Source organism: Talaromyces atroroseus (genome assembly GCF_001907595.1).
Source record: "Talaromyces atroroseus strain IBT 11181 chromosome Unknown scaffold_0, whole genome shotgun sequence".
Taxonomy (NCBI): Eukaryota; Fungi; Ascomycota; class Eurotiomycetes; order Eurotiales; family Trichocomaceae; genus Talaromyces; species Talaromyces atroroseus.
This window is the reverse complement of record NW_017971432.1, coordinates 3081213-3107546: the sequence shown is the minus strand read 5'-3', so window position 1 is coordinate 3107546 and position 26334 is coordinate 3081213. Positions and strand designations below refer to the sequence as shown.

Here is a 26334-nt window from a genome sequence, read left to right as displayed (position 1 = left end):
TTCTAACAAAGAACTCCTTTCTTTCTCTTGTTCCTTGATTGAACAAATGACTAGACGACAGTTTCCTTCTTGAGGCATTCAATATACCTGGGCATCACGATTCGTCTCTTTTTCAGTTCAATTTCAAATGCACACGTTTATGGTCTTTTTTGCATGTTTTACCTAAATAGTTCTTAACGACGTCCTCGAGCAATACCACAAGCAAAATTTAATGGAATGATAGTAGGCAAAAATAATCATTACCTATTTTCCCGAATCGTTACAGTCTGTCGTAAGCCCAACAAGCAAACAACAATTACCATCACTAAGTTTATTATACATTTGAGAACTAATATAAAAAGTTTCTTTCGGGGCAAATAAATAAATGGTTATTTTTTTTGGGTCTATTCTTCGTTATCATCCACTTCATCTTCCTCTTCATCCTCTTCAATCATCTCCACTAGCAGATTACCACCTCGACCAATGCGCTCGCGCACTGAGCCACCAGCTTCAACCTCATATACAGTACGCGGCATGGGGGAGACCAGACGAAAGCCATATTTATGCTCGAATCCGACTGGTTCTGACACGGTGGCTGTTCCTTCTTGAGGACTTTGAGCCTGCAGGATTTCATAGCATTCAACAAATGCATATATCTCTTCCAAGTCTGCATCCGCTCGGAATTTGCGAATCACTCGCTCGCCAGATGGGAGGCGAATGCTGACGCGAATTGCGTCGGTGGCATCAGCACTAGGCTCGACAGCAAGTGATTGGGCACGCCATTGTTTCCATTGCTGCAGGTCGCTTGCACGCTTCTCTGCGGCGGCAATGCGAGCTGCTTCTTCTGCTTCGGCGCGTTGTCGTTCGGCTTCCGCCTCGCGTCTTTGCCGTGCTCGTTCGCGGTCTTGAGCGAGTGATCGTTCATACGCTGAATCCTGTTCTTGGCGGAGAGTTCGAGATGCCTGCTGCTCCGTACGGCGGGCCCGGACGCGGTCTAGAGGTTCTTTGTTTTGGGAGATTGCAGTGCGCAGTTTCATCAGAAACTCGGTTGGGCTTGTGTTTCCCGGTATCCTGCCGATGTTGGACATTGCATTCGAACCGGCGTTGGGGGTGTGCACAATCACAGAGGCAAACGGGAATTTGGTGCAGCGTAGTGAGTTCGCTACCTGATATGCTTCTGAGTCCTGGACGTTCCCTCCCCATACTAGTATTTGATTGCTGGGATCATTGATATACTCGACCACTTGTCTAGATAAGAGGGTCTCCTTGACCCAGCTATTTGTATCATCGTGCTCCGGCGACAAGAGGACGATAACAAGAAATTTTAATTCTTGATGGGCTCTTTCCAGCGCCATATTATAACCGTTTTCGAGAAACGGCAGGGAATGACTGCCATATTCTTCTTCGAACTCTCGAATAAATCGGGCTGCCGTATCTTTCGGCCCTAGAGCTCTTCGTCCACTAGTGTTCAAAGTTCGCTGTAAGGACGAACTTGCGGTAGCGTTAAGCCAGCGTGGCAGGAAAGGAAATAGCGTCCCAAATAGGCGAAATGAGCTGTATAGAAGACGATATAGGAGATTGAGGGGAGAGAATAAAACGCTGAGTATGAAAGGTGGTCGGAAAGCTGGCTGGTCTTCAGGCTGGGTGTCGATACGAGGAGCTGGCTGGAAATTGTTGCCTGTCCGGGACGACGTAGACGGCGGACGACGCGGAGGCAAATCGTCATCGTCAAACATCAGGTTCTGTGTGCGCCGGATGTCCTGCGGTGCGTCCAAGGCTGCGCGGGCTTCCTCGAGCGGATCAGGCCCTTCCCCATCGAAGAATTTCGAGATCGCAATCTTGTTGGGCCGGCGCAACTATGGTCAGCACGCACTTCAACGACAAGACAGATATCTACTGAAGGCGGCTCACCTGAACATTCCACTGCGATCGTTGTAGCAATGGAATAGCAGCGTCTGGTTCCTGACCAGTGACGGTCATATAAGTCTGGAGAGACTCTTGCTGGCTCGTAGACAGCTGTCCATTGTCCGTGGCTCCATTCTGGGAGGACATTATGGGCACGTCGGAGTTGGCTGCCTCGCGCAATTGTCCATATGCCAAGCGGTTGAGTCTGTCCAAGTTCGTTTCGCGGCAGGCGATGAAGAGAATAAATGCACGGCTTAGCGGATTTCTGTAATCATTTAGGCGACAAAAGCGTTGCAACTTGGGGGAAGCAAGCAGCAGAGAGAGGACCGCTTGGTGGCTTTTGCTTTGGCTGTCGGCGGTCTGGTCCGTGCGCTATGACGATGCGGATGCCTTCAAGTTCAGGCTACCTACCACTCTATCACTGCCGAATATATTTCGATGTGCTTGCTTGGGTGAGTACACTGTGCTCTTTGAAGTAGCATTGATGGTATGATATATTAGGTTTCAGTCATATATATGCAGACGGCAATACTCACCCAGTACCTGTCATACATAGGGATATATATATTGATGAACGTCCGGCAAAGCCTCTTGAAGAAAGCCAAGTCAATATTCGTCCTCGCCTTTCCCAATGGCTGTAGACTCACAAACCCATAAGAGCCAGAGACATAAACGATTGAATTGTTGCGGTGAGCTTAGAGTTAGCCGTGGTTTCACAGCAGTTTATTATGTATGTATGCTATTGTCGAGCGAAAGTGGCCCACTCCGCGCCCGCTGGGTTGATTATTAGTACGTCCCCCACCGCATGCCATTCCTTCTTCATCTATCTATGCCCGCTTCATCAAGGCCAGCTACAGCTGTCTTGCTGGGCGTTCGTCGTCGTCCCGGAAAGCTTATACTTAACCTGGTATAGTTGCCTGCGCTTTATATCGTTGAATAGGCTCCAACCCGTTCTCCCTTCCTAGACAGCGCCTACGCCGACGTTCGAACTCGATCGATCTTTTCGCACGCTCGAGACAAGGAGGAATGTGGTTTCCTCTGGACTCTAACCGTTTTTCAATTCGCTTCTTCGCCGGTTCAATGGGGATCGCCAGGCGCTGATTGCTGGCGCCCTTAAACTGTCAACCCAGCCATGGCTTCCTCGGCGAAATCGGGAGTCGATGATTCCCGCCGCAGCATGGGATCGCCAAAATTAAGGGGACGAGGTCGGTTTAACCCTGAACTGCAATAAACCACTTTTTTTCTTTGAGATTTGTTCGTGTGGGTACTGTTTTGCTCAAGGTTGGCTGATACTTGTGCTCGAACAGAGAACGCGAAAGATACCTTGTGCCGAAACGTTACTATATATGGAAAATGTCGATATGAAGATAAGGGTACGCACACAACATATTCCTGGATCCGAGTCGGAATGGCAATTGATCGAAAGACCCCTGTTCCTAGGCTGTGCTTTCAACCACGACCCTCACAAGCTTCAGAATTCAAATCAGAATGACAGGTTGGGTGCCTAAGAGTCAAAACACAATCGCAGCAGCAGCAGCTGATATCGAGGTCTCAATGACCAAACAGGAAGGGGTTAAACGTCGACTCACCTAGTTTTACGCCGTCTCTATTAGCTGCGAATGGATCAACCCCGAAGAAGGCAGCCTCGATATCTCCGAAAGCCGCAAGCGCCGCTCCATTTCTTCCCAAAGGTTGGTGGCCGCACCTTGTCGCGAGCGTGGTATTTCTGCCGTTGCTGATTGTGTCCCGAACATTTAGGCGCCAGCGCACCACTTTCTCGCTCAGATACTGCGAGTTCAGAATGGTCTGTTGCTGAAATCCCGGACTTTGTTCCTCAAGGCTTTGATGCAAGCGGCGTGGTGAGTTTTGCTTCTTAGTTCCCTTCCGTGAGTGAACTGGGCAGGCGGGCACCTTCCCGCATCGGCAGCTCCTTCACCTTCATTTCCTTCCTTTGCGTAAACCCTCCCTTCATACGTTATCCCACAACATCCCCTTTGATTCGTTCAGCATGGATTTGGAAGCAGGCGAGTCGCCTACCAACTTGGACGCTCGCGCCAATCCATTCGAGCCTCGAGCTGTTCAACGCTCCATCTCGCTGCCCTTTGCGTTTTCTCCTGGCTTGTTTTTTGCTGTCGGTTCTCCGCGTCGCATGGTATCCTCAGATGATACCTCCCATGTCTACCCTCGCCATGTTCCTCACTCCATTGAATCCTGCCATGCGTGCCTGTCTGGTTCTACCCCTGAGCATGATGTCGGACACCAAGCTGTTCGTATCTCTTCAGTCTCCGAGCAGTGTTCCAAATACATTCCGCTCACAGCCCGTGTCCCTGTTCAATTCATATGTGTTGTGCATCCGATAAACTGTTTCTTTTTACTAACTCAGTCACATTGCAGGTGTCTCTGCAAGGGAATGGAAACGGCATCATCAGCCCCCCTCCCACATTTGACCCTTTTGTTACCCCTCAAAGCTCTATAGCCGGAGGATCTACTGTCACCCCCCACCCTGTGCAAGGTAACCCATTTTCACATGAGGCAGTCGCAGCAGTTGCTGCTTCGATGGGAGGAGCTGCCTTCTTTTCAGGACAAACAGGATTCCAACAACCCGTTCAGTACCATCTTTACGCGCCCGTTGGGCCTCATAGCCAGAATATTTTGGGATACCAGCGAAACGTTCACGACCTTTTCTTACCAAACGATCTAAGAGAAGAGCTACAAAAGAGATCGGCCGCCACTTTACAAACTTTACCAAGTAAGCCTAGTGATTAAGTGGTTTGATATCAGGGACTAATTAGATTTTCTCCCCAGATTCATCATTACCAGCACATGTGGACCATTTCCACTCCTTGGTCCCTCTTGATTTGACTCATCAAAAAAATGCCGCCATGTTTGGTTTCCCGAGTTGGGTCTACAAGGCGCAGTCGAACAAAGATGGAAACTTCTACGTGCTCCGTAGACTTGAAGGATACCGTTTAACGAATGAAAAGGCCATAAGATCTGTTCAGGCCTGGAAAAGAATATTGAACGGCAGTGTAGTGACTGTCCACGATGCCTTCACCACCCGCGTGTTCCAAGACAGCTCGCTCATTTTCGTCATGGATTATCATCCCTTGTCCAAGACACTTGCGGAGCAACATTTGGGCGCAGGCAATCGCTATGCAGCACGCAGTAACGGACACATCCAGGAACAGGTTATGTGGAGCTATGTCACACAGATTGCTTCGGCATTGAAAGCAATTCATAGCAGCGGCCTTGCGGCCCGGATCATCGATGCCAGCAAGATCCTTCTGACGGGCAAGAATCGAATCCGACTAAATGCGTGTGCAATCATGGATGTAGTACAGCATGACACACAACGATCTGTACAAGATTTGCAGCTGCAGGATCTAGTCAACTTCGGTCAACTGATGCTCAATCTTGGAGCTAGTGCAGCAGGCGCCGTGGGAAGCCCGGCGAAGTCAATGGAGCATTTCGCTCGTGCTTACAGCCCGCAGCTAAAAAACTCTGTATTTTGGCTGTTGAATGGACTGCAAAAGGATCAAGAGCACAGCATTGATATATTCATCAGTGGCATATCAGCCCAATTAATTTCCACGTTCGACTCGGCACTGCACATGGATGACCAACTTACTTCGGATCTGAACCGGGAACTAGAGAATGGACGGCTTGTCCGACTGATCACCAAATTAAACTTCGTCAACGAAAGACCGGAATATGAACACGATCGTCAGTGGTCGGAGAATGGGGAACGATATTTTCTTAAGCTTTTCCGAGATTACGTGTTTCATCAAGTGGATGCTCAAAATAACCCGGTGGTAGATCTTGGACATGTGTTGGTTAGTCTGAACAAGCTCGACGCGGGCACCGAAGAAAAGGTGACTTTGATCAGTCGAGACGAGCAGAGCTGTTTCGTAGTCAGCTACAAGGAGCTCAAGAAGGCTCTTGAATCATCATTCCAGGCGCTGTTGAAACCAGCGAGACGGATCCACTAATTTGATTACCCGTCATACTATGTTATTCTATGAGAGAAGAACCTTGTCAAACCTCTATTTGGAAATTTTTATCGGGGATAGAGAAAATCAAGAAAAATGAGTTTTGGTGGGAAGGCTTTGACTGGGTTTGTTAGCATGTTGAGTATCTATTGGAAGTTTGCTATTATTTTGGAGGGCACGTGTGGGGGTGTCATTGTTGGAGAAAGAAGATTATCTATTGCTAACATTTGAAGATTACAGAAGTATATTGTATGTAGAATCCTGATATGTTGACAAGTTGTCTCTACAAATGCCAAAGATTATTCCAATACATTGTTCGTCATTTCATCAAGTCGCGGCATTCCGTCTTTTCTTCCTTTCTTAATTCATATCAGATACATAAAAGCATGGCATCACGACATGACGATCTTTTTATCATTTATAAAAAAAGGCGGCTAACAAAGAACACCAATCATTCCTCTTGTTGCACAAAAGGATTAGCAATCTCCTCACTCCCATCTGCTGGAGATATCAGGACGAGGAGTGTACCACGGGCAACTATCAAGCCGAGGGAACGAGTAGCCTCTTTGCCGGATTCATCTGTTTTGTGATGGGCAGTTTCGTTAGTATTTCAATCCAATTAGTTAATGACGTTATGAATAGCATACCTCGCATTTTCTCTTTCACGTCGTCCAAAACAAGGTTCATCAGTTGGTCGTATCCTTTTAAGATGCCGCTGACTGTTGGGGAAGGAGTCAGCAAAGATACACAGAGGAGATAAGGGGAAAAAAAAAAGGAATACCTTCTCGTCCCCCATTGAATTTAACATTGACCTCCTTATCCATATACTTGGTTAAATCCAGGATGTTCTCCTTCTTGGGCTTTTCTTGCTGTTGTTGAGCACCGCCACCGTCTCGTGCACCGCCACCTCGATTCTGCTGGGTGGAGTGGGCGCCGCGGCGGTCACCGCCTCCGCCGCGACCTCCCCGACCACCTCGGAACGAGCCTCGCTCCGACATTTTTTTTTGGCTTGGCTAGATTCTGATAGAAGAGAAAAACTGGGAAGAAAACCAGCTGTTTGAGGAAATGGAAATAGAGAATGAAAGAAAAAAGGATGAAGAGCGGTCCGGTTGAGAAAGGTATATATCAAGAAATTTTTTTTCTCTCTCCTTTCGTTCTTTTTTTTTTTTTTTTTCCTTTTCCTGATTCTGCAGACCTTCTCGTGGCCTAGTGAATAAACATAAAACAACAGGCTGAGGTAGAAGACGGTCTGGTCTGGCTTGTTTGCCTTGTCAAAATCTGGCTGGCTGGCGACTTTAGCGTTTCGTGACTGTCCTTCAGGCTTCTTTGCTTTTTTTTTTTTAGCGATAGGCTGTTAGAGGCGTGATCACACTAGTAAATTAACCACCCCCCTCTCGATGACGAGTTGGGCGTTGCGGATAGTCAAAAACAGGACAAGTCGCGGGTTGATAAGAAGGACTGGCTAGGGCGAATTACAGCGCCTTGCAAATCAATCGGAGGGGCGGCTCATGCGCGGTATTTTTTGGGGGAGGGGAGGGGTTGGAAGATCAAGCAAGAGTCAAGCTGCCTGGCTACGCAGGAGGGTTGGAATTGTGACACGTACGGTAATCTTACGAGCCCCCTGGCCAGGGTTCGGCGGCGCCAGCCAATCGCTGTGCGGGAGACACGTAATCAATCGAGCGACGACGTAACGGGCGATACACGCGGGTGCAGAACGTAGCAGAACGGAGCGCAGCCAATCAACGCCGCCGATTCGCTTCTTCCGGCCCAGCGGAATCTCCCGGCGGAAGGCCCACGCTCCGCTCTCTCTTGTCTTCGCTCTTCGCTCTCCCGGCTATTATTGGATTTGACCTGGGTGCGTTCATTCGTTTGTGTTGTCCATACGTGTCACAGTGCAGTTGAGAGGGGCGTCCAATCCAGCTGTGTCATTTGCCCGCGTTGTGCTTGTTGAGCCGGAGAGACAGAGATAGAGAAAATGGCGCATGTGTAGTCCCCCCCGTATCCACCCTTGATTTCCGGTCCGCTCGCTCACTGCGTAGTGTGACATGGCGCTCTTACAATTTATTTTCCACCGGTCCTGTTGGCTCCCGTCGATGCAAGCTGAGTCTCGGCTCGAAAGGCAGAGATAGAAGCCTGATTGATGCCCGCCCTCGCCCTCCCGGAACGCTTCTCGGCTCCGTCTCTGCCTCAAATACGTTGAACCTCTGTGGTTGTTTGCGCTCGGAATGCTGGCAGTCTACTACTGCTAGCACGCTCGCTGGGCCTGCCGAGAATTTCCTGTGCCCATCCGCCTGCCAAGTCCCTGCTCAGGCTGACGGCGTCGCCTAGTATCGGCATCTCCAACTCGCTCCGAAACTCCACCCCCCTCCAAACTTTCCACGCCGCAGTCCTGCGCGCTTTTTTCTTTTTCCTGCGTCTTTGCTTTTTTCCCCTATCGCATGCCAGCAACAGGCGCTGTACCAGTCTTCTGTGTCGATAGCTTCGAAGACACCTGTGCAAGGCCACATTATCAACAACTAACTCTCTGTGGGCCCGGCCGCTTGCTCCCTTGCCATTTCGCCGCCGAGTTAAGCACGTTCCCGAGGTGTATACGTCGTCGAATATCTTCTCATCTTGTTCGTATGTATTAATTACGACTGCATCCGCTCGCCGAAAGGGATCCTTGTTTTTTCTTTTCGACTCTGTGGTTTCCATCCCTCCTCTGATGGAGTCGCGCACTGTGACGGCGGAAGTGCCGTCCCACAAGCGGCAACGGTCTCCCTCTGGGGATTTCACATCTACCCTCTCAAAGATGCCAAAAACTCAATCGATCCAATTGCACATAAACTATCTTGCACGCCAATACCCCGAAAACCTGCCTCTTGTGTCGACCGAGGACAGTCTCCCAAACATCCTGCGCTTGATTGGAGAATATGACGGCGTGCTTCAACGGCATGAAAGCATCGCCGGCAACCTCGGCGCATGCCCTCTGGGGCCCATTCTCATGAAGCGGTTTGAGCGTTTGTTCGAGGGGCCACCGCGGGTGCTCAAATCTAACGGCAAGGAAGGGACCAATGTCACGTGGCTGGATGTGGTTGAGTTCGCAAAGAACAAGCCGGAGCAATTCAACCTGGAGAAGACTCGCAATGGGGTTCGTGTGTGTCAGTTCTATACGAAACAATGCAGGGTGGAAATATCGGAGGAGGACTATGTTCTGATTGCTTCTGGGATGCCCCAGAAGCTGATTCCGCCTCAACCCATCGACGAGGATGAGGAGAAAGAGGTTGGGGCGTTGGAGATTTTAGAGAAAAATCTCCAACAAATCACTGCCATGGCAGACTCTGGTGAGCATATCACATCAAACCTGCCTTTCCAATGCGGAGTAAAGATCTAACTAATTCTGTTACTTTTGGTCTAGCCGCTGCGCGTGCAAGACAGTTGAGCTATCGGTTGAAGAGCCGTCGCAATGCCATCATCACTCGTCGCGAGAATGATCGAGCCAAATACTCACAGAGCCCTCCGCTGCATGAACATGGCAATAATTCGGATACTGTCGTCAATGGGACTGGCATCTCACATACTCAATCTCCGCCAGCAGGATTTGTTGCCGTCAATGCGGGCAAAGCGGCAGAGACTGTCGATGAACATCCCAGCCTCTCTTCGCAATTCATGCTTAATCACCCAAACACGGATAAGATCACTATCATCAATGGGACCAATATCAAGGGTGCATCGCCAACGACTCGAGCAGAGTTGTTGAAGAAATTCCTCACAACAGCAGATCGCGCAGGTCGCAATGCCCCTATGGAGAGCGAAAGCTCATCATCTTCAAACAATGAACAATCTACACGGGCCCGGCCACGTGTGTCAGATACATCCGAGATGCCTTCTGCTGTTGTCTACAACAACTCCACAGGCACCTTCTCGGGTACGGTAGCAATCCCAAATACTCCGCCGTCTCTACTTCCCCAGCCAAGATCAGTCCACCACCATGAACGGGATGATGGCGGACCCTTCAAGATGGAAATGGTCGCGCGCATGGAAGATCTTCGCAGAGGAGAACGAATATTTCCGCCATGTGACCGTTGCCGGCGCTTGCATATGGATTGCTTGAAAAACCTCACGGCATGTATGGGTTGTACCAAGAAACACGCCAAGTGCTCGTGGAAAGACGTCAAAGAAGAAGAACTGCGAGACCTCCAGTCTCGAAGCCAAGCCCGAACTGAGCAGCGGCCTGTCGATAACAACACCCCCCAAGACGAGAACAACACAGATCCATCCCATCCACCGCCGAACGCAATATACTCCCATGACCACCACTCAGAGTTCAACTCCAATTCTAATAATGTCTCAGCACAACCAGAACCGCCATCTTCTCACTCTTATCACCACCATCACCACCATCATCATCACCACCAAGCATTACACGAGCATACGACCACTCCCCGACGTACAAACAACGAAATCCAGACCATGCTAAATCCCCAACAAGAACCTGAACACCACCACCACCACCACCCCCCTCATCACGAGCCTGACCGCCGAGGTTCCTTCCTTCATCGCAACGTACACCTTAACAACGTCAGCGTTGATAATGATAATAATAGTAGTAATAACCACCGTCATCGCAACGAAGCCGATAACGACCCGGACGCGAATTCGCGACTCATGCAAGCTATCAAGGATACAGTTGATCACCATACTACGAGAGTCCAGGCCAGAGAAGAAAGATAAAAGCAAGAAAGTTTTTTTTTTTTTTTTTTTTTTTCTTCCCTTTCTTTCTATATATACATATGTTTGTGGCATATTCGACGGGTTGATGTCTAATTCCTCGCATATACAAGATGAGCGCATATTATTATACAAGAATAAAGAAAGCATTCTGGCTCTCTTTTTAGTCATCATTAATTCTACCGTCATATGACCGACTAGCTAGGCCCAAAACGGAGGCTCTTTGCTGAACGGGGAAGTCGGGCACGTGGGGTCGGACTCCTTTGTTGGCAAGCATGAGTCAACCTTCTGCCCTGAAACATCACAGTATACCACAATGGCAGAGACAGAAGGATTCTCTCTCCCGGCGCTGCATACGTCGCCTAGTGGTGATCGAGACGCCCTCGACGTCGAACAAACCGTCGTGGACGCAGAGCAGACCGACTCGAGGCAGGTAGAGTCAAAAAAGACAAAACTCCATGTCCTCGTAGGCTCTGGCATAATCCAGCTGCCAATATGGGGTATGTTTGGCCGACGTGTCTGGTTTGCAATTCTACTTTGCTTATGTGCTATGCAGGCTTTGCTATGAGCTATGGTATATTCCAGGAATATTACTTCGATAACTGGACATTCCAAGGAGACTGCAGCATTACTGGTGTAATCGGCACGACGGCTAATGGTGTCATGTACCTGTCTATGCCCTTCCTCTTCGCCTTATTCAGCAGACGATGGGCTCATAGACGCCAACTTGCCGCTCTTTGTGGCACGGTAATTGCATGCGTCAGTTTCTTCTTGTCCTCTTACAGTACCACTACCTGGCAATTGATCGCGACTCAGGGCATCACGTCCGCATTGGGGTGTGCGCTCATCTATAGTCCAACTACGCTATCTCTCGGCGAGTGGTATAGCAGCAGCAACCGTGCTTTGGCATACGGAATTGTTCTCTCTTGCAAGAACATTGTCGGAACCAGCTGTCCATTCATGCTACGAGCATTGATTGATACCTACGGCTATCAGACCACTTTGAGAGCCTGGACAGCAATTGTCGGTGGAACAAGCATCTGCGCCATCTTCCTAATCCCAACACACCCTTCGAAGGTCTCGATCCACCAAACTCGAGCACGCAAAATCCCCTGGCATTTCCTCAAACACCGATCTATCTACTTTTACAGTATCGCCATCATCTTCCAAAGCTCTGGTTACGGTATTCCGCAAACGTATCTGAGCACTTACGCACGAGACGTCCTCATGTTGTCTCAGGCTTCGGGCACTCTCATGCTAGCTGTTTTCAACGCGCCCGGCATTATTGCTTCTTCCTTCTTTGGGTGGTTGAGCGATAATAAGCGAATTACTCTTTCGGCTCAGACTGTTTCTGCAATTCCACCCATCTGCTGTGTATTTGCTACCTTCCTGTTCTGGGGCTTGACCACGCAGGGCGGTATTGGCCTCCTCATAATCTTCTCCATGACGTTTGGGTTCTTCTCCGGTGGCTATAGCGCTACCTGGGGAGGGATGCTTAAACAGATGGAACGCGAGTCCGCCGAGAGGAACGAAGCCGTTGACCCTGGAATTCTCTACGGTCTGCTAAATGGCGTCAGGGGGATCGGGTACGTCAGCGGAGGACTTGCTGGTGTCGAACTGCTAAGCGCTGGTACTATATCGGCCAGCCAGCGCTTTGGTTATGGGACCTCCTATGGGCCCCTTATCATCTTTACGGGGCTTTCTTCGCTTCTTGGAGGCTGGGTCATTCTTTGGCGTTGGAGTCCAAAAAGACTTTTGCCATTGGTCTCGAGAGGGCTAAGGTGTGCTAATGCAGCTGCGTTCGGTACCTTTCGAAACCAGAACGACTCTATAACTCATGAGGACCGTAGAGGACATGACATATTGTAGTAAAATAGGTGGCCATTCTTCATTTGAAGAAATATATATATCTGTTTCGACGAGAATCTAGTAGCACTTCGGGTTGGGCGTGGTGATGCACATGGAAGAAATGGCTAAGTTGGGTGTATTCTATATGACCATGCGTAAAATCAATCTACTAAGGCTTTAGCACGTGCTCGTATTGGTTTGGCCACTTAGATTCTCTTCGTTGCTTCTTTCGTGTACCTAGCTAAAGCCAGTGTGGGGTTCTACACCGGAGACTTGGAATAGTAACTAAACCATCAAACGCTTCAAGATTAAGAATGACCAACCTCTGGAATCAACTCAAGTAGAATCTACCTCGTCTTTCAATCACCTGGCAAGATGACAAAACTGGACAATGCGGAGTATACGCTCTATTCGTCCCCCTTCTCCCTCTACTCCATGATGGCCCGCCACACCATCCAACTCGGCCCTACGACGCATGGTGCAAAACCGCCGCAAAGAATCACGCTGCACTTCGTCAATCGTGATGAGAACGAGAACTTGAGTGAGGATTACCTCCTCAAGGTAAATCCAAAAGGCCAGGTTCCCGCCATGACCGGCAACGTCCTCGAGCAGCCACTTACCGACAGCCACTCCATCTCTCTCTACCTGGCCGAGAAGCACTACCCAGCCATGCTGCCGGCACAACACGCCGCCGTCATCAGGGACCTCCTGCAGAGGCTTCATGCTGTTCCTGGCCCGTCATTCGGCAACAGGAACCCGACACCAGCGATGAGGCAGCATAACCCCTCACCTGCGGAGGATATTCTCAAGAGGACTGATCTCAGCCCGGAATACCGCGTGGCTCTCGAGACCAAGCTCGAATTGTACGCACCTAGGATTTCCCCCAGACTTTGTCCCTGTGCCATCCGCCTTTCCCTGTCGTCAGTCACACACACACACACACACACACACACATACTCTCTTCTCTAACTCTCTCTTTCTTTGTCACCTAGCCACAACAACAACTATGGCATTGCCTTCCAGCCAGCCATCGTAGCCAAAGCCCGCGCAGACCTAGAGACCATTTTCACAGAAATCACAGACCACCGCAGGGAAAGCGGTGCATCCGACACTGAGGCAGGATGGACCTTTGGCAACAAGGTTGGCCCCACCGTGCTTGACAGCCATCTCCTTCCATTCGTGCTGCGCTGCATCGATGCTGGCAGCGCCGAGCTCGTTCCCCAGGAGCTGCAGCGCTGGGCTGGGCTTATGGCGAAAAGTCCCGGGTGGGAAAAGGTCATGCATGGCAGACCGACACAGTATAACCGTTCCACCATGGGCCCCGTTGAGGATATGCAGGAGATGATGTCGCTGTGAGATTTGTTTGGCGTGTAATTTGAGGCGTATTGAATACATACTTCACAGGTCTAAGTATGAGGTCAGTTAGCTATCTGAATATACATACGGATATAGTTGTATTCCAGCCAATCAGAACCCGCTACTATAGCCAGGCCGGAAGGGTGGGGCTGGGAAAGCGTACGTGGAGAAATGCGGAGTGTAACAAAACCATAAAACAAAACACCTTATTCTAGACCGCGGCCAATAGATAGCTTGCATATGATATAATACGGTAAATATGATACCGGCTATGAGCTTAGCCTAGAGCTGGAAAGTATAGATATATCCATTTTGCTCTTTGCTTTCTCTGCATTTACTTCGCTGATTATTATACATACACGGATTGCTGAATACTACTACAATCTGACAATTTCCTCATTTCCGTTCCACAGCCTACTCCTACCTATCGATCTTCATAACTCGCAATACAGCTTGGTAAATAGAGTCTATATCTCCAAAATGGACCCCTCCCTCGTCAAAATCCCGCCCATCAAAGACCTCACAATCGAGAACATAACCCAGAACGTCATCCTCATCAACTCTCTCTGCGAAGATGCGCGCATGAAATACGTGCTCGAACGCCTGGTCACCCATCTACACGACTTTGCGCGCGAAACTCGCCTGAGCTCCGATGAATGGATGGCTGGTATCAAGTTTCTGACCGAGACGGGGAAGATTTGCAGTGATGTTCGACAGGTGTGTGCCTAATCTCAGATATAGTTGAAGACCACTTGCCATATATATATATATATATATATACATATATTCCTGCAAGTATCTGACAGAAAGGGAATAAACAGGAATTCATCCTCCTGTCTGATATCCTCGGATTATCACTTCTAGTCGACTCAATCGACCACCCAAAACCCGCCAACTCAACTGAAGGAACTGTTCTCGGGCCCTTCCACACACACGAAGCACCCAGCATGGCGCACGGGGATAACATGTCGCAGGACCCCAACGGCGAACCGCTCCTAGTTATATGCAACATCAAGGATCGCGCAGACAAGCCCATCAGCGGCGTGAAGATCGATATCTGGGAGACCGACTCTGCGGGTTATTACGACGTGCAACATGCCGATCGTTCGGGTCCGGATGGTCGTTGTGTGATGACTTCGGATGAGAAGGGGCAGTTTTGGTTTAGGGCTATTAAGCCCGTTCCGTATCCCATTCCGCATGATGGGCCGGTGGGGATGCTGTTGAGGAGACTGCGGAGACATTCGTATAGGCCGAGTCATATGCATTTTATGTTTGAGAAGGAGGGTTACGATCGTTTGATTACGTATTGTTCCTTTTCCCTTCAAAGTTGTTGTCATCATAACTAACGTGCTCTTATAAAGAGCACTCTACCTCCGCAACGATCCATACGAAACATCGGATGCCGTCTTCGGCGTCAAGAATACTCTCGTAGTTGATCTCGGCGTCGTCGATGCCACCCTAGCAGCCAAGTACGGCATTGCTGAGGGCTCGTGGTTAATGACCTATGACTTTGTGCTTGTCACGGATGCGGAGACAAGTGCTCTGCGTGAGCACAATTCGCAGGTTGCTCTGGATAAGTTGGGGAGAAAAGTCAAGATTGTTAATGGGCTGCCAATCCCTGATTTGGATTGAGCTGAGGTACGATATGTATCAGAGCTAGCTCTGATACGAGAAGCCGTGCTTCTTGGTACTTCTAGCTTGAAGAAATGGACCCGTAGACGTCGCTTGGTAGGACTTCATGTTGGAAATATCTTTATGTACAAAAAACATAAGAAATGTCTTTAGATATAAATGAATATGAACAGCGAGCATGAAATGCGACGGTTGTAAACGACCTCAATCAAATCTGCCTATTTTGCAGCATCGATCATCTCCCCAAATTCTTCTTCGCTACCTCCGTCAGCTTCCACAGTGATAGCTTCGCTTGGAGCCGTCGATTTAAGATTTCTCAATCCTTGATCATCTTCAATCCAGCCTCCTCGCTTTTCTACGTCTTCCGAGTATTCTAAGCCTACCTGAAGGTTAAGACTAGCACTCAAGGCCTTTTGTACCCGTGCCTCTCTACCCTGGGAGACGAGATCCCGGAATACATGCACCAGAAAACCGCTGAGAATATCGACACTCCAGTCGTCTGGGATTGTGGCCAGTACTTCCTTAACATCGAACCAGCGCGAAAAACGAGCAAGTACATCGCTAGTCCTCTCAATTCGATCTGACACGTCATCGATCTGGAGGAATTCCAAGAGTAGATATTTGAACAACTCTGCTGATTGTGTATATGTGATGTCTTCAGTTGTGGGTGGTAGCGTGATAGTAGCGGCAGGTTGAGATATCGAAATTCCACCAAAGATACAATATCGTATTGCTGAGTCGTAGTCACCAAGCCCATGTGTTAAAAGACGTAATGCCTCCTTGTGTCGGCCCTGGCGACCATCTAGAATAATACTTTCTGACACTAGTTCGTCTTGGAAGGGCTCTATGCGAGCAAGGACGGCTGAAACGGAGTATGACAGGTTGCTCGCTCCGGAAGCAGAGGTAAAGACAGTGCTGGGGCCACCCAATAGCTGTAGAAGTCGAAGGCGTGATTGCCACCAGCTCTCTTGTGGAGTGTTTTCGTTGATGAAAGAAAGATAGGTGGGTTTAGGAGGACGTAAGGCACGGTATGTAGAATAGGATTCTCTGAGCGATGCCCGCGCTTCAGGAGATGACTGTAGGACATTGATGACCGTATCGAGATAGTATGCAATGAGGTCATCCGCGTATTGAGTTTGCTATTGAATTGATTTTGGTCAGCATCTTGTCTTGTCTGGTAGAGACGAATTGGAAAGTAGACAAAGTGGGCAGTACTCACATTTTTAGAAAAAACAAGATGCTCCAAATAATCTTGAACAGCATTGGGCGCTCGTCTTTTTAGTAGGTTTACAACTTCATCGGGGTTCAACTTGACCCGAGCACTGTCGTCTGAGAAGACTTGTATACCCAAGCTAGGATTGCGTGATGCCAGCCATGAACCATATTCTTCGACAAGTTGTGGATCGCGCACTTTGCAAAGATACCTTCGAACATGCACCTCTACCCCATGAACCGTGACCTCTGGGTCATCGTCTTTCTCTCCATCGACAATCCTTTGCCACGTCCTCAGAACCTTCCCTGATATTTTACGGCTCTGGTAAAGTCGACTGAGGACAAAAAGCCGTCGGTACCTCTCTAATAACGATACTGCACGGTCAAAGTTCCCTTTCCAAAAATCAACCAATGCGTTCAATTCATTGCGAGCGGCTGCTGTTACTGGTCGAGATGCCATCCTTGCCCGAGCTTCTTGCTCCAAAATCAAATGCAGAAGAGCTGCATCAACACTATCGAATACGTTTGTTTCATCTGTCACACTCCCATACCCCCTTTTCCTCTGCCATGCCATAAGATAGCGTTTGACCATGTTGAGCAAGGCATCGTCAGGAACTATAGACATCGCGTTTGATTCCGATAAATGGCCGAGGTAGAATTCTGCTACCCGTGCTAAACCACGATGCACCCAGATTCCCTGTTTTGCCTGGAGAACCTCGTTTGCTAGGAAGGGAATAAGGAAGAGAATAAGGCGTGGGTCTAAATTACTGCCCACGAGAACTTCTTCGGTAGCCTGCATTATTGTCTCGCTTCTCTTATCAGGATCCATGGAAAGTAGATCTGCAAAGAGAATTAAACCTGCTTTTTGTTCAACGTATCCCAAACCGAGGAATTCTGCTTCAGTTGTAGGGTCAATAGATTTCATCGAATCTAACAGATCGATAACCGCTTCCCTGTCGACTGATTTGAATTTGCCATCTTCCCAAGTTTGCGTATCCTGGAGTAGGCCGTCAAGTTGCAAAGGCATCGGGTTTTTGGTAACTCTCCATATCCGATTCCCGGACCATAAAACCAAATGGCTCTGAATGTTTCCGAGACCATGAGCGAAGATAGACTCCTCTTTGGTTCTCTCTTGTTCCCACGTCTGAGGAGAGCCCTGCTTTTTGCCAGACTCCGAATCCGTCAGTTCTTGAGACTCAAAAAGTTCCTTTTCTTGGCGGAGCTGTTCAATGGTTTCGTCTGTTCGCGGGTCGGCTTCTTGAGGAGGACTATAAGTGCCTCCCGTATCGGGTGTTTTCAATTTAACCATCCGAAGAGTCTCCCCGAGCTCAAAGAAATTAAGTTTGCTTGAACCGGCCGTGTGTCGAATACCGACATGACCGGTCTTCGCATCGCCTACGGCGGTAGGTATCTCCACCAAGGCTTTCTTACGTCCGTACTCTCCTGGCTCGACGTCCCAGCGCTGTATCTCCAAATACTTATTTGTAGTTTCATTGGCTTTCAAATCAAGGATGGCAAGAATAAAGCCCTCATGGAAACCTGTGTTTCCTGCAGTGGGATTCGTGTCTGTTGAGGTGTCTAGTACGATAGATTCGGGATATTGTTGAAATTCCATTGTGCCCCTAACAACGTCGCCGTCTGTGTTGACAAATATGCCAACTCCAGGTTCGGTTTCTTTGGTCCCAGTAACCAGGAGAAATTCAGATGGCGTCGGAGAGACTATATGCGGTTTTAAACGAGCAACTTCCACTTTTGGAGCTGGAGGTAGCGGCTTCTGTTTGTCTTCTATCGAATCTGAAGCCGGAGGGGCCGGCAAGTCCTTTGATGCATCCATATCGCGCCGGTCTCTTGACGTAGACCTTCGAGGCGAGTCGCTCCCCGATGGGCCGGGTGTGGAAGTATTAGACCGATCGTCTTGATTGGATAGAAGGCCTTCTTTGTTACCAATGAAAGCTTCTGTGAATGTATTCAGACTGGTACTTCTGGTATGCTCACTACTCTTATCAGCTTTCGAGTCAGTGCGTGTTGCAGAAGATGAGCGTTTGAGAGCAGACGATGACTGCGGGATATCTTCAACATGTCCAGATTCGAAAGCCTCATTGACCGAAGAAATAGGAAAAAGGGGGATCTTTTGCTGATGCTCGACTTCTAAAAGTGAGTACGCATTTCCATCTGCGACACAAGCAATGGTATCACGTCGTGCTCCAGCTAAGCACCTTGGGAATTCGATGTTTCTGATTCTCTGCGCAATATCTCCAATGCGTACCAGCATTATCCGGTTCGAGACGGCAATCATAATAACCGGCTTGTCAGTCGCATTGCGATTCAAGTCAAGACCTCCGATCCATTGGCAGTTCACTTTAGTATTTTCGAAAGCTGGACTCAACTCGGGTAATGTATAGAAGGTGACGACGCCGTTGCACAAGACACAAGCCTTGCTAACGGTGGGAAGTAATACGATCTGCTGGATGCCATGTTTCTTAGTTGGTTTCCCGGTGATTTGCAGTCGCGATGCTAGAATGAAGGTGGGCTCGTTGGCTTGATCGGAGGGTTCGGACGGTAACGAGACGAAATGAAGGATCTCAGCGGCAGAGGTGCCTATATACAAGTTGTCGTCTGATTGGGTTCTACTGTTAGCTTCGATAGTTCCACATAGAGCTAGCTCATCACACTCACTCCAGTACTCTACGCATGTAATGTGCACGTCCGACTCTCCGCTCTCCGGTTCAATAGGGACCTCGTCGAGCAATTGGCGCAGGACATAGGGTGCCCCGTCGGAGGCGGATAACTTCCTCCTCTTGCGGGGTCCTGCGCTTTCATCCATTAACGCGAGGGGATATGGAGAATGATTAATGTGCCAGTATATCTCGTAGGCCGTCAGACACGGCGGAGACACAGGAAGAGCGTCCTATGTGCGCGGTCATTTGATTCCGATAGTTCTTGATTGGGAAACAAGCTGCCGGCGGCTTATCGTGGCTTAGTCATTTTGCGCAACGTGTTTCAAGGGACGGTCATAGCATAGCATGGCATGTGCGTAGTAGTTCGTACGTGTTCACGCCTTGGTCATCACTGCAGAATAAGGCTTTGACACCCTCCTCACGTTTTGACTGCGAGCTGCAGTGATTATGAGGATTGTCTAATTGATCCCACCCGCCCCGTTCCTTCCATTGATTGTCCCAGGCACCTCAAAGCGGAGCAACATCGGCCCGCTACGCGCATCGTTCGCATCAAGATAGATCATTCAACAGGCGACCTGGTGAGCTCTTGCGAAAGAGCGAACGGCTACGAGACGTCGAATTCAGCGGGAATGTCATAAGGAATTCAATATTCGCCACCCATATCCTTCAAACATGGACGCCTTTGCGGTCAGCGAGGACATGATCCCGAGGCAGGAGCAGCCAGATGGCAACAGCAACCAAGGCACGAAATCGGAGGAATCAAACAAATTCCAGCGTGCCATCTCTGCATGGCGAGGTACTAACGTGGACTCTGTTGTACTTATCACGCGGCCACTAATACGTCTGGAATTCTTCTTACAGGCATCGATCTAACCAATACCATTCCGAAACTTGACGCTACTGCATCAGAAATCGTCGCAAACCAGCGTGATGCTCTGGTGCAAAGGAAGGACCTTGCACAAAAGACAAAGGATTTCCGAAAGCTTGACGATGCTTCAAAACTGACTGAATACAAGGGACTGTTGAAAGGTGGGCACAAACATCACATAAAGCTTTACTTCGACGTCTGACGAAACAATTTACAGCCTACCAAACCTTCATTGACCTTCTAACTAATCACGGCAAGACTTCATCGTCGGCGTTCTTGCAGCTATATTCCTCACTTTCCGAAGCCCCAGACCCGTACCCCCTCCTTGAAGCATCGGTCGATTCGCTTGTGGCATCCGAAGACACCGTTCCAAAACTCACATCGGAAAAGGAGCACTTACAAAAGTCAGTAGACCAACTGACGGGCCAACTGGAAAAGACCGAGAAACGGCTAGAAGAGGAAAGCGATGCTCGAAAGAAATTGGAAGATACACAGGAATCAAAGATCAAAGAGATCGAGTCATCTTGGGAGGCGGTGCTTTCAGAGAAGAGTGACAATTGGGAAGCTAAGGAAAAAAGTTTGGAAGAAAAGATCGAAAACCAGGATCGACTAGTCAAAGAACTCAAGGCTTCTCTGGAAGTGTCGCAGAGACTCGACAGGGAAGAAGAGGTTGATTCAGCTCGTAATACCGCTACAGCCGCCGAACTCGAGATTGTCGTCTCGGATCTTGAAAAGACTAGTTTAAGGTTGGCCGAGGTCGAGGCACGCAATGAACAGATGCGGCTAGAGCTGGCTCAAGCCGTATCGCATTCCCAGACTGAGCAGAAGCCTATCGAAGATGACCCTGCCTATCTCAGACTGCAATCAGAAAACTCGTCGTTGATCAGGAAGCTGGATTCCGTAAAATTTGATCGGGATACCGAAAGACACGATTGGGAAAGCAAAGTCCGTCAGTTTGAACGAACAAACGCCAAACTTACAGCAGAGAAGGATGAGTTCCGTTCAAAACTCGACAAGTTTGCCGACTATGAAGAGATCAAAAGAGAACTTGAGGTTATTAAGGTGAGGGAACACACAAAGGAAGCATGCAACCTTGTCCTGTATGACTAACGATGTGTATAGTCCATCGAGTTTTCTACGGGTGATGACGACGACTCCGGTGATATCCCCGAGGAACTTACAAGCAGCACAAATGGCGCGGTTAAGTCCAAAGAAAATACGTTGGAGCAATTGTTGATGGCTCGTAACAAGAAGCTCACCAATGAACTCACGGTTCTAAGGGTATCTCATCGTGACCTTCAAAGCCAGATTGAGACGCTACAAGAGGAATCGAAAATCACAAGAACTGAACTGGAGAAGTCTCAGGCGCTCTGCACAACATTAGAAAACGATCTTTTGCGGATGCAAAAAAGCACGAATGCTCTGCCCTCAGCTGCAATGTCCGTTGCAGGCACATACACATCTAGGTATCATTCATCCCGACGAGGAGGCGCCACATCTCCTACGTCTTCGATTATCTCAGGCTTTGATCAGGCCGCTGCTTCTTCTAATACCATGGAGGCCATCCGTGCCGGTGAAGCAGTGGGCGGTGGCTCTGGTATTTTGCCAATGATCCAAGCGCAGCGCGATAGGTTCAAGCAAAAGAATGCCCAATTAGAAGAGGAATTAGCCAAAACATATTCCACGGTCAAGACACTCCGGCAAGAAGTGGCATCTCTACAAAAAGACAACCTCAATCTATACGAAAAGACGCGATACGTGTCAACGTACAGCCGGGGTCAAGGCTCCGCATCAACGTCGGCATCTGCTTATGCCAACCGACCTAGTGCTGCTTCAGCATATGCTTCCGACGACTCGCCGTCACCCGGCCTCTCACTTGACAAATATCAATCCGCATACGAAGCACAAATATCACCTTTTGCAGCATTCAGGGGCCGTGAGGCAACAAGAGCGTATAAACGCATGAGTCTTCCTGAACGACTAGTTTTCTCCATCACACGAGTTGTCCTCGCAAACCGCACAAGTCGAAACATATTTGCTATTTACTGCTTTGCGTTACACGTACTGCTGTTTATCATGTTGTACTCGATGAGCGCTGTCGAGATTGAGAAGCATCATATTGATAACCTCGCCAATGGCGCTGTCGGTGGTGGTGCCGCTGGTGCTGACACTGGTGCTGCTGGAAAATTGCATGGGGACGATTGGCAACAAGAAGGGTTTAATTAATAAAGTATATTATTTTTTTGGTTTTGTATATATATATATTTCTCTTTCACGGCACCTGTTTCCGGGACTTTTCTTAAGGCGTCTTGGTTCCAAAACAGCATTATCTATTCATATTGCTTCCATCTGCGTATCTATGATTATGTTTTTTGGTCCTATACCTAACTCACTTCTATCTAACTAGTTGTTGACTTGATGTTTATAATTATTCTTCATCTACTCGAATAGAGAGGCTTCATGAGCGAAACTTTTTTCGTATTTGTACTGTAGCACTAGATTCGTTAATTGCCTGAATAGTCTTGGATACATACCTAAATAGCTCAATATTCAAAACAAACCCCGAAGACTTCATTCAGCCTGGTAGTCTTTAAGGATAGATTGAGGATAGGCCAGTGATCTGGTGTTGGGTAGGTGCTTAGAAAGTTACAAGTGACACTACCTAAACGAAAAGATGGATGTAGGACAGTATTGAAAAAAAGAAAAGACAGTTTGATTTACTGTACAGATAGATATAGATAACAAAGGGAAAAAAATCAAAAGTATGCGCTATAACACTACTACTACTGTCACAGAGCCCATATTCGTCTATTGATCAATGAATAACAAGGTGAAATGGCAAGCTCTAGATGAGAGTTTTTTACGTTTTTCGAGGACAAGTGTCCGTGTAGAGAGAGAATTCTAAGCCAAGTTACGGCTCATGTCGTTGGTGATACGCTGGTAGTCGAGCAGACCCTCGATAGAACCGTAAGCACTGATAGCGAGCTCCTTGTCCCAGAGTTTCAAGTTGGCAAATTCCATAACATCCTTGGCAGTGATTTGTCCGATTGTCCTCTCGACATCTTCGGCACTCAGACGGCGGCCGGTTGTGATGATCTGGCGACCAATGTCTTCGGCAACAGCAGTAGTGCCGTCAAGAGACAAAAGAATGGATGCCTTCAATTGAGCCTTGGCGCGTTCGACCTCGGCCTCAGTGACGCTGAAAGACAGACGAGACCACTCGCGGAGAGTGAAGTGGACGAGGTCGTCGAGCTGAGTAAGGTTCTCGCTGACGAGGTAAATACCCCAGAGACTAAATTATAATGTAAGCAGCGAAGAACAAGAGGGCGGAGAACAACTTAGGAAAACTCACCCAGTGTCACTGTAGCTGGTGGAAAAGCTCATGAAGCTATTGGCAAGGTTGTGGTGGGAAACAAGGCTGCTAAGCTTGCTGCCGAGGAAACCAGCGTTACCCATGGTACGATCCCAGTTACCCTACAACTGTTAGTAGATGTGCATGGACACTAGCGACGAAAAAGAACAATACATACAACAATAGCCTGAGCAAGAAGAGCGGTGAAGTAGTTGTCATCGTTCCAACTGACACCCTCAACTGCAAGAGCAATGTGTGCAGTTGGGATAGTGTCGTCACGGAGACGAACCTCAGAGCCGATAAACTCTGGCTTGCGCTTCTGTTCGGCAGCAACAGCAGCGGCAGCAGAAGATGGTGGAGCAGATGGCAAGCTGCCAAAGTTTTGTTCAGCGAGTTTGACAAGTGTGTCATGCTCAATACCACCGGCGCCAACAAGAACGGTCTTTTCGGCCAGGTAGTTGGTCTTGATATAGTTGACAAGGTCGTCACGCTGAATGCTCTGGATGTTTTCCTTGGGTCCGAGAATGGTACGGCCAAGAGGCTGGCCCTGGAAGGCCGTCGCATGGAGGTGGTCAAAGACAACCTCCTCACTACAATGAAAATCAGTATTGTCCATCTACATCAAACTGACAAATTTTCATACTCACCTGATTTTCTCAACTTCCTCGGCTTCCCGCAAAATGACATCACGCTCGCGTTCGATAGCAGAAGCCTCAAGCTTCGAGTTTTGCAGAATATCAGCGAGGATATCGACAGCCTTAGGCACATCGGCGTTGAATGACTTGGCATAGTAGACAGTGTTCTCCCTCTAGACGAGCAATGAGCGATTAGCACAACGGAACAGGACAGCACCGGGATCACCGTACCGATGTGTAAGCATTCAAGTGACCACCCATGTTTTCAATTTCAAGCTCAAGCTGGCCCTGGGTTCTCTTGTTGGTGCCCTTGAAAGCCAAATGCTCAAGGAAGTGGGCAGTTCCATTGGTCTTATCGGTCTCTGCACGGGAACCGGCGTCAACGTATACGCCAACTGTGCTGGTGGAAGCATAGGGGTTGTGCTCGGTGGCAATGGTTAGACCGTTCGACAGCTATTCAATACAACGGTCAGCTTCAATTCCAATGGGGGAAGACCGATGGATCGACGACATACCGTTGTCGACTGCGTTCGAGATGGCAGACCAACGGGCGAAGCAAAGCCGCGCTTCGCGGGCTGGACGGCGTTCAAGGCAGCGCGGGTGCGCAGAGCCTGGTTGAATTGATAAGCGAGCCGTCGAGAAGCCATTTGTGCGTGTGGCTGATTATGAATGTCGGGGAAGAAGAGACAATTGAGGTGGGAGGACGACGGGCAAGGATGGTCGTTGAGGTTGAGGTCGACTTGGAGTCGGGAAGTCAAATTGTTCGCCAGCTCGGCCAGCCAATCACATGACCCGATTTGTAACAAAGTGCGTCCCGGTGCTCCGGCCTTTCCCTACGAGACGTTACTACGTTGTGTAGAGTATCACAGAATCGAGTATTATTCTATCACTTTTCTTCCCCGTTCTGTTCTTTTATTTCTCAGTGCTGGGAGAACGGTCTTCGAATGCCCAACATCTAATTGCATTGGCTTCCTTCGCCTCACTAGCAAAATTGCGAAGCTGCATTTCTCTAATCCTTGTTTTATTCTGGTATGTAACTAAATAAATTTGGCTAATTATGTACATACATACTGATCACTAGGCCAAGGAGCCCGCAAACCTCTTGATATTCTCAATCAACGGAATATCGTCCGCAAATCCCAGCTCCCTCGCACGCGCACTGTCAAACAGCGGCGACCAACTCTGCACGATTCTATCAACGTCAGCGTCGTATTTTTCTTCCACTAGAGCCCTTTTCTCTGGACCGCCGATTTGCTCTAGTGCGTCAAGCATCTCCTGCACCGTGATGAGCAGGCCCGGCAAGTTAACAGAGCGCGAGTCACCAAACGCCTCTTTGGGTACATCACGGGCATGCAATATGTTTTTCACAATGGTATATGGCGAGCAGATCCAGACTGGCGTATCCTTTGCGACTGGCAAAATTGCCTTCTTTCCATGAAATGGCTCTCGGATAATGTCGCTCACAAAGCTGCTGGCAGCCTGCGTCGGCTTGCCAGCGCGAACAGTGACGGTTGGCAAGCGCACGGCGCGACCATCCAGGAATCCCCTTCGAGAGTAATCATTCAACAGGATCTCGATGATGAGTTTCTGTGAACCGTATGACGACAGAGGGACAGGCGGTAGATTAGATTCACTAATGACGAAACCGGGCTTCGTAGGACCGTAGACGGCCAGGGAAGAAGTAAACACGACTTTGACACCGGGCATGGTCGCCTTGAGACGATCGAGGATGTACCTCGTCGAGTCAAGATTGACTTTGATTCCGAGATCGAAGTTTGCCTCCGAGCCGCTGGACATGATGCCATGGAGCAAGAAAACGGTCTCGTATGGGGCGGATTCGTTGATGAGCTCATCGACAGCCTGGGGAGATGTCAAGTCTGCTGCCACAGTCTTCAATCGAGATGCTGCATCCCCAGATGCTACCGACGGTGGTACTGGCGGCGCCTGTACATCGGTGATAGTCACTGTGGTGTCTGGTGATGATGTACGCAGCAGTTCGGCAGCCAGCTCTTGACCGACGTAGCCGCCAGCGCCTGTGATAAGTATAGAAGACATTCTCCAACAAATATATACGGAAGTTAACAAAAGTAAGATCTCGCTATATGTGCCTGGCTTTGTAGGAGTCAGATATATTATCCAGGCTTGGTGTTTAATGCTCGTGGGGGGCCAT

The 26334-nt window shown here is 48.9% G+C and overlaps 9 protein-coding genes across 9 annotated transcripts; 4 read left to right on the top strand and 5 right to left on the bottom strand.

The window, feature by feature from the left end:
* Positions 1-383: 383 nt before the first annotated feature.
* UA08_01073 (hypothetical protein) lies at positions 384-2031 on the bottom strand (the record flags this gene model as incomplete). Its single annotated transcript, XM_020259820.1, has 2 exons — positions 384-1835; positions 1891-2031. The coding sequence occupies 2 exons, from the start codon at positions 2029-2031 to the stop codon at positions 384-386; spliced, it is 1593 nt and encodes a 530-aa protein (XP_020124841.1).
* Positions 2032-3892: 1861 nt separating this feature from the next.
* On the top strand, positions 3893-5873 carry UA08_01072 (PAB-dependent poly(A)-specific ribonuclease subunit pan3; the record flags this gene model as incomplete). The annotated part of the gene is made up of 3 exons (XM_020259819.1): positions 3893-4150; positions 4279-4633; positions 4690-5873. The coding sequence occupies 3 exons, from the start codon at positions 3893-3895 to the stop codon at positions 5871-5873; spliced, it is 1797 nt and encodes a 598-aa protein (XP_020124842.1).
* A 451-nt stretch (positions 5874-6324) lies between these two features.
* UA08_01071 (hypothetical protein) lies at positions 6325-6871 on the bottom strand (the record flags this gene model as incomplete). The annotated part of the gene is made up of 3 exons (XM_020259818.1): positions 6325-6452; positions 6521-6592; positions 6655-6871. The coding sequence occupies 3 exons, from the start codon at positions 6869-6871 to the stop codon at positions 6325-6327; spliced, it is 417 nt and encodes a 138-aa protein (XP_020124843.1).
* Positions 6872-8664: 1793 nt separating this feature from the next.
* On the top strand, positions 8665-10586 carry UA08_01070 (hypothetical protein; the record flags this gene model as incomplete). The annotated part of the gene is made up of 2 exons (XM_020259817.1): positions 8665-9196; positions 9271-10586. The coding sequence occupies 2 exons, from the start codon at positions 8665-8667 to the stop codon at positions 10584-10586; spliced, it is 1848 nt and encodes a 615-aa protein (XP_020124844.1).
* A 313-nt stretch (positions 10587-10899) lies between these two features.
* UA08_01069 (hypothetical protein) lies at positions 10900-15419 on the top strand (the record flags this gene model as incomplete). The annotated part of the gene is made up of 9 exons (XM_020259815.1): positions 10900-11083; positions 11140-12364; positions 12776-13294; positions 13424-13783; positions 13836-13848; positions 13918-13946; positions 14252-14504; positions 14594-15090; positions 15149-15419. 9 exons carry the CDS (start codon positions 10900-10902, stop codon positions 15417-15419), a joined length of 3351 nt encoding a protein of 1116 aa, XP_020124278.1.
* Positions 15420-15637: 218 nt separating this feature from the next.
* Positions 15638-19455, bottom strand: UA08_01068 (hypothetical protein; the record flags this gene model as incomplete). The annotated part of the gene is made up of 3 exons (XM_020259814.1): positions 15638-16558; positions 16639-19229; positions 19308-19455. 3 exons carry the CDS (start codon positions 19453-19455, stop codon positions 15638-15640), a joined length of 3660 nt encoding a protein of 1219 aa, XP_020124277.1.
* Positions 19456-19981: 526 nt separating this feature from the next.
* Positions 19982-22403, top strand: UA08_01067 (hypothetical protein; the record flags this gene model as incomplete). Its single annotated transcript, XM_020259813.1, has 4 exons — positions 19982-20105; positions 20171-20338; positions 20395-21239; positions 21300-22403. 4 exons carry the CDS (start codon positions 19982-19984, stop codon positions 22401-22403), a joined length of 2241 nt encoding a protein of 746 aa, XP_020124282.1.
* Positions 22404-23078: 675 nt separating this feature from the next.
* Positions 23079-24811, bottom strand: UA08_01066 (Mitochondrial-processing peptidase subunit beta; the record flags this gene model as incomplete). The annotated part of the gene is made up of 6 exons (XM_020259812.1): positions 23079-23469; positions 23530-23651; positions 23708-24119; positions 24177-24337; positions 24396-24617; positions 24680-24811. 6 exons carry the CDS (start codon positions 24809-24811, stop codon positions 23079-23081), a joined length of 1440 nt encoding a protein of 479 aa, XP_020124281.1.
* A 430-nt stretch (positions 24812-25241) lies between these two features.
* Positions 25242-26219, bottom strand: UA08_01065 (hypothetical protein; the record flags this gene model as incomplete). Its single annotated transcript, XM_020259811.1, has 1 exon — positions 25242-26219. One exon carries the CDS (start codon positions 26217-26219, stop codon positions 25242-25244), a length of 978 nt encoding a protein of 325 aa, XP_020124280.1.
* Between the last annotated feature and the right edge of the window lie 115 nt (positions 26220-26334).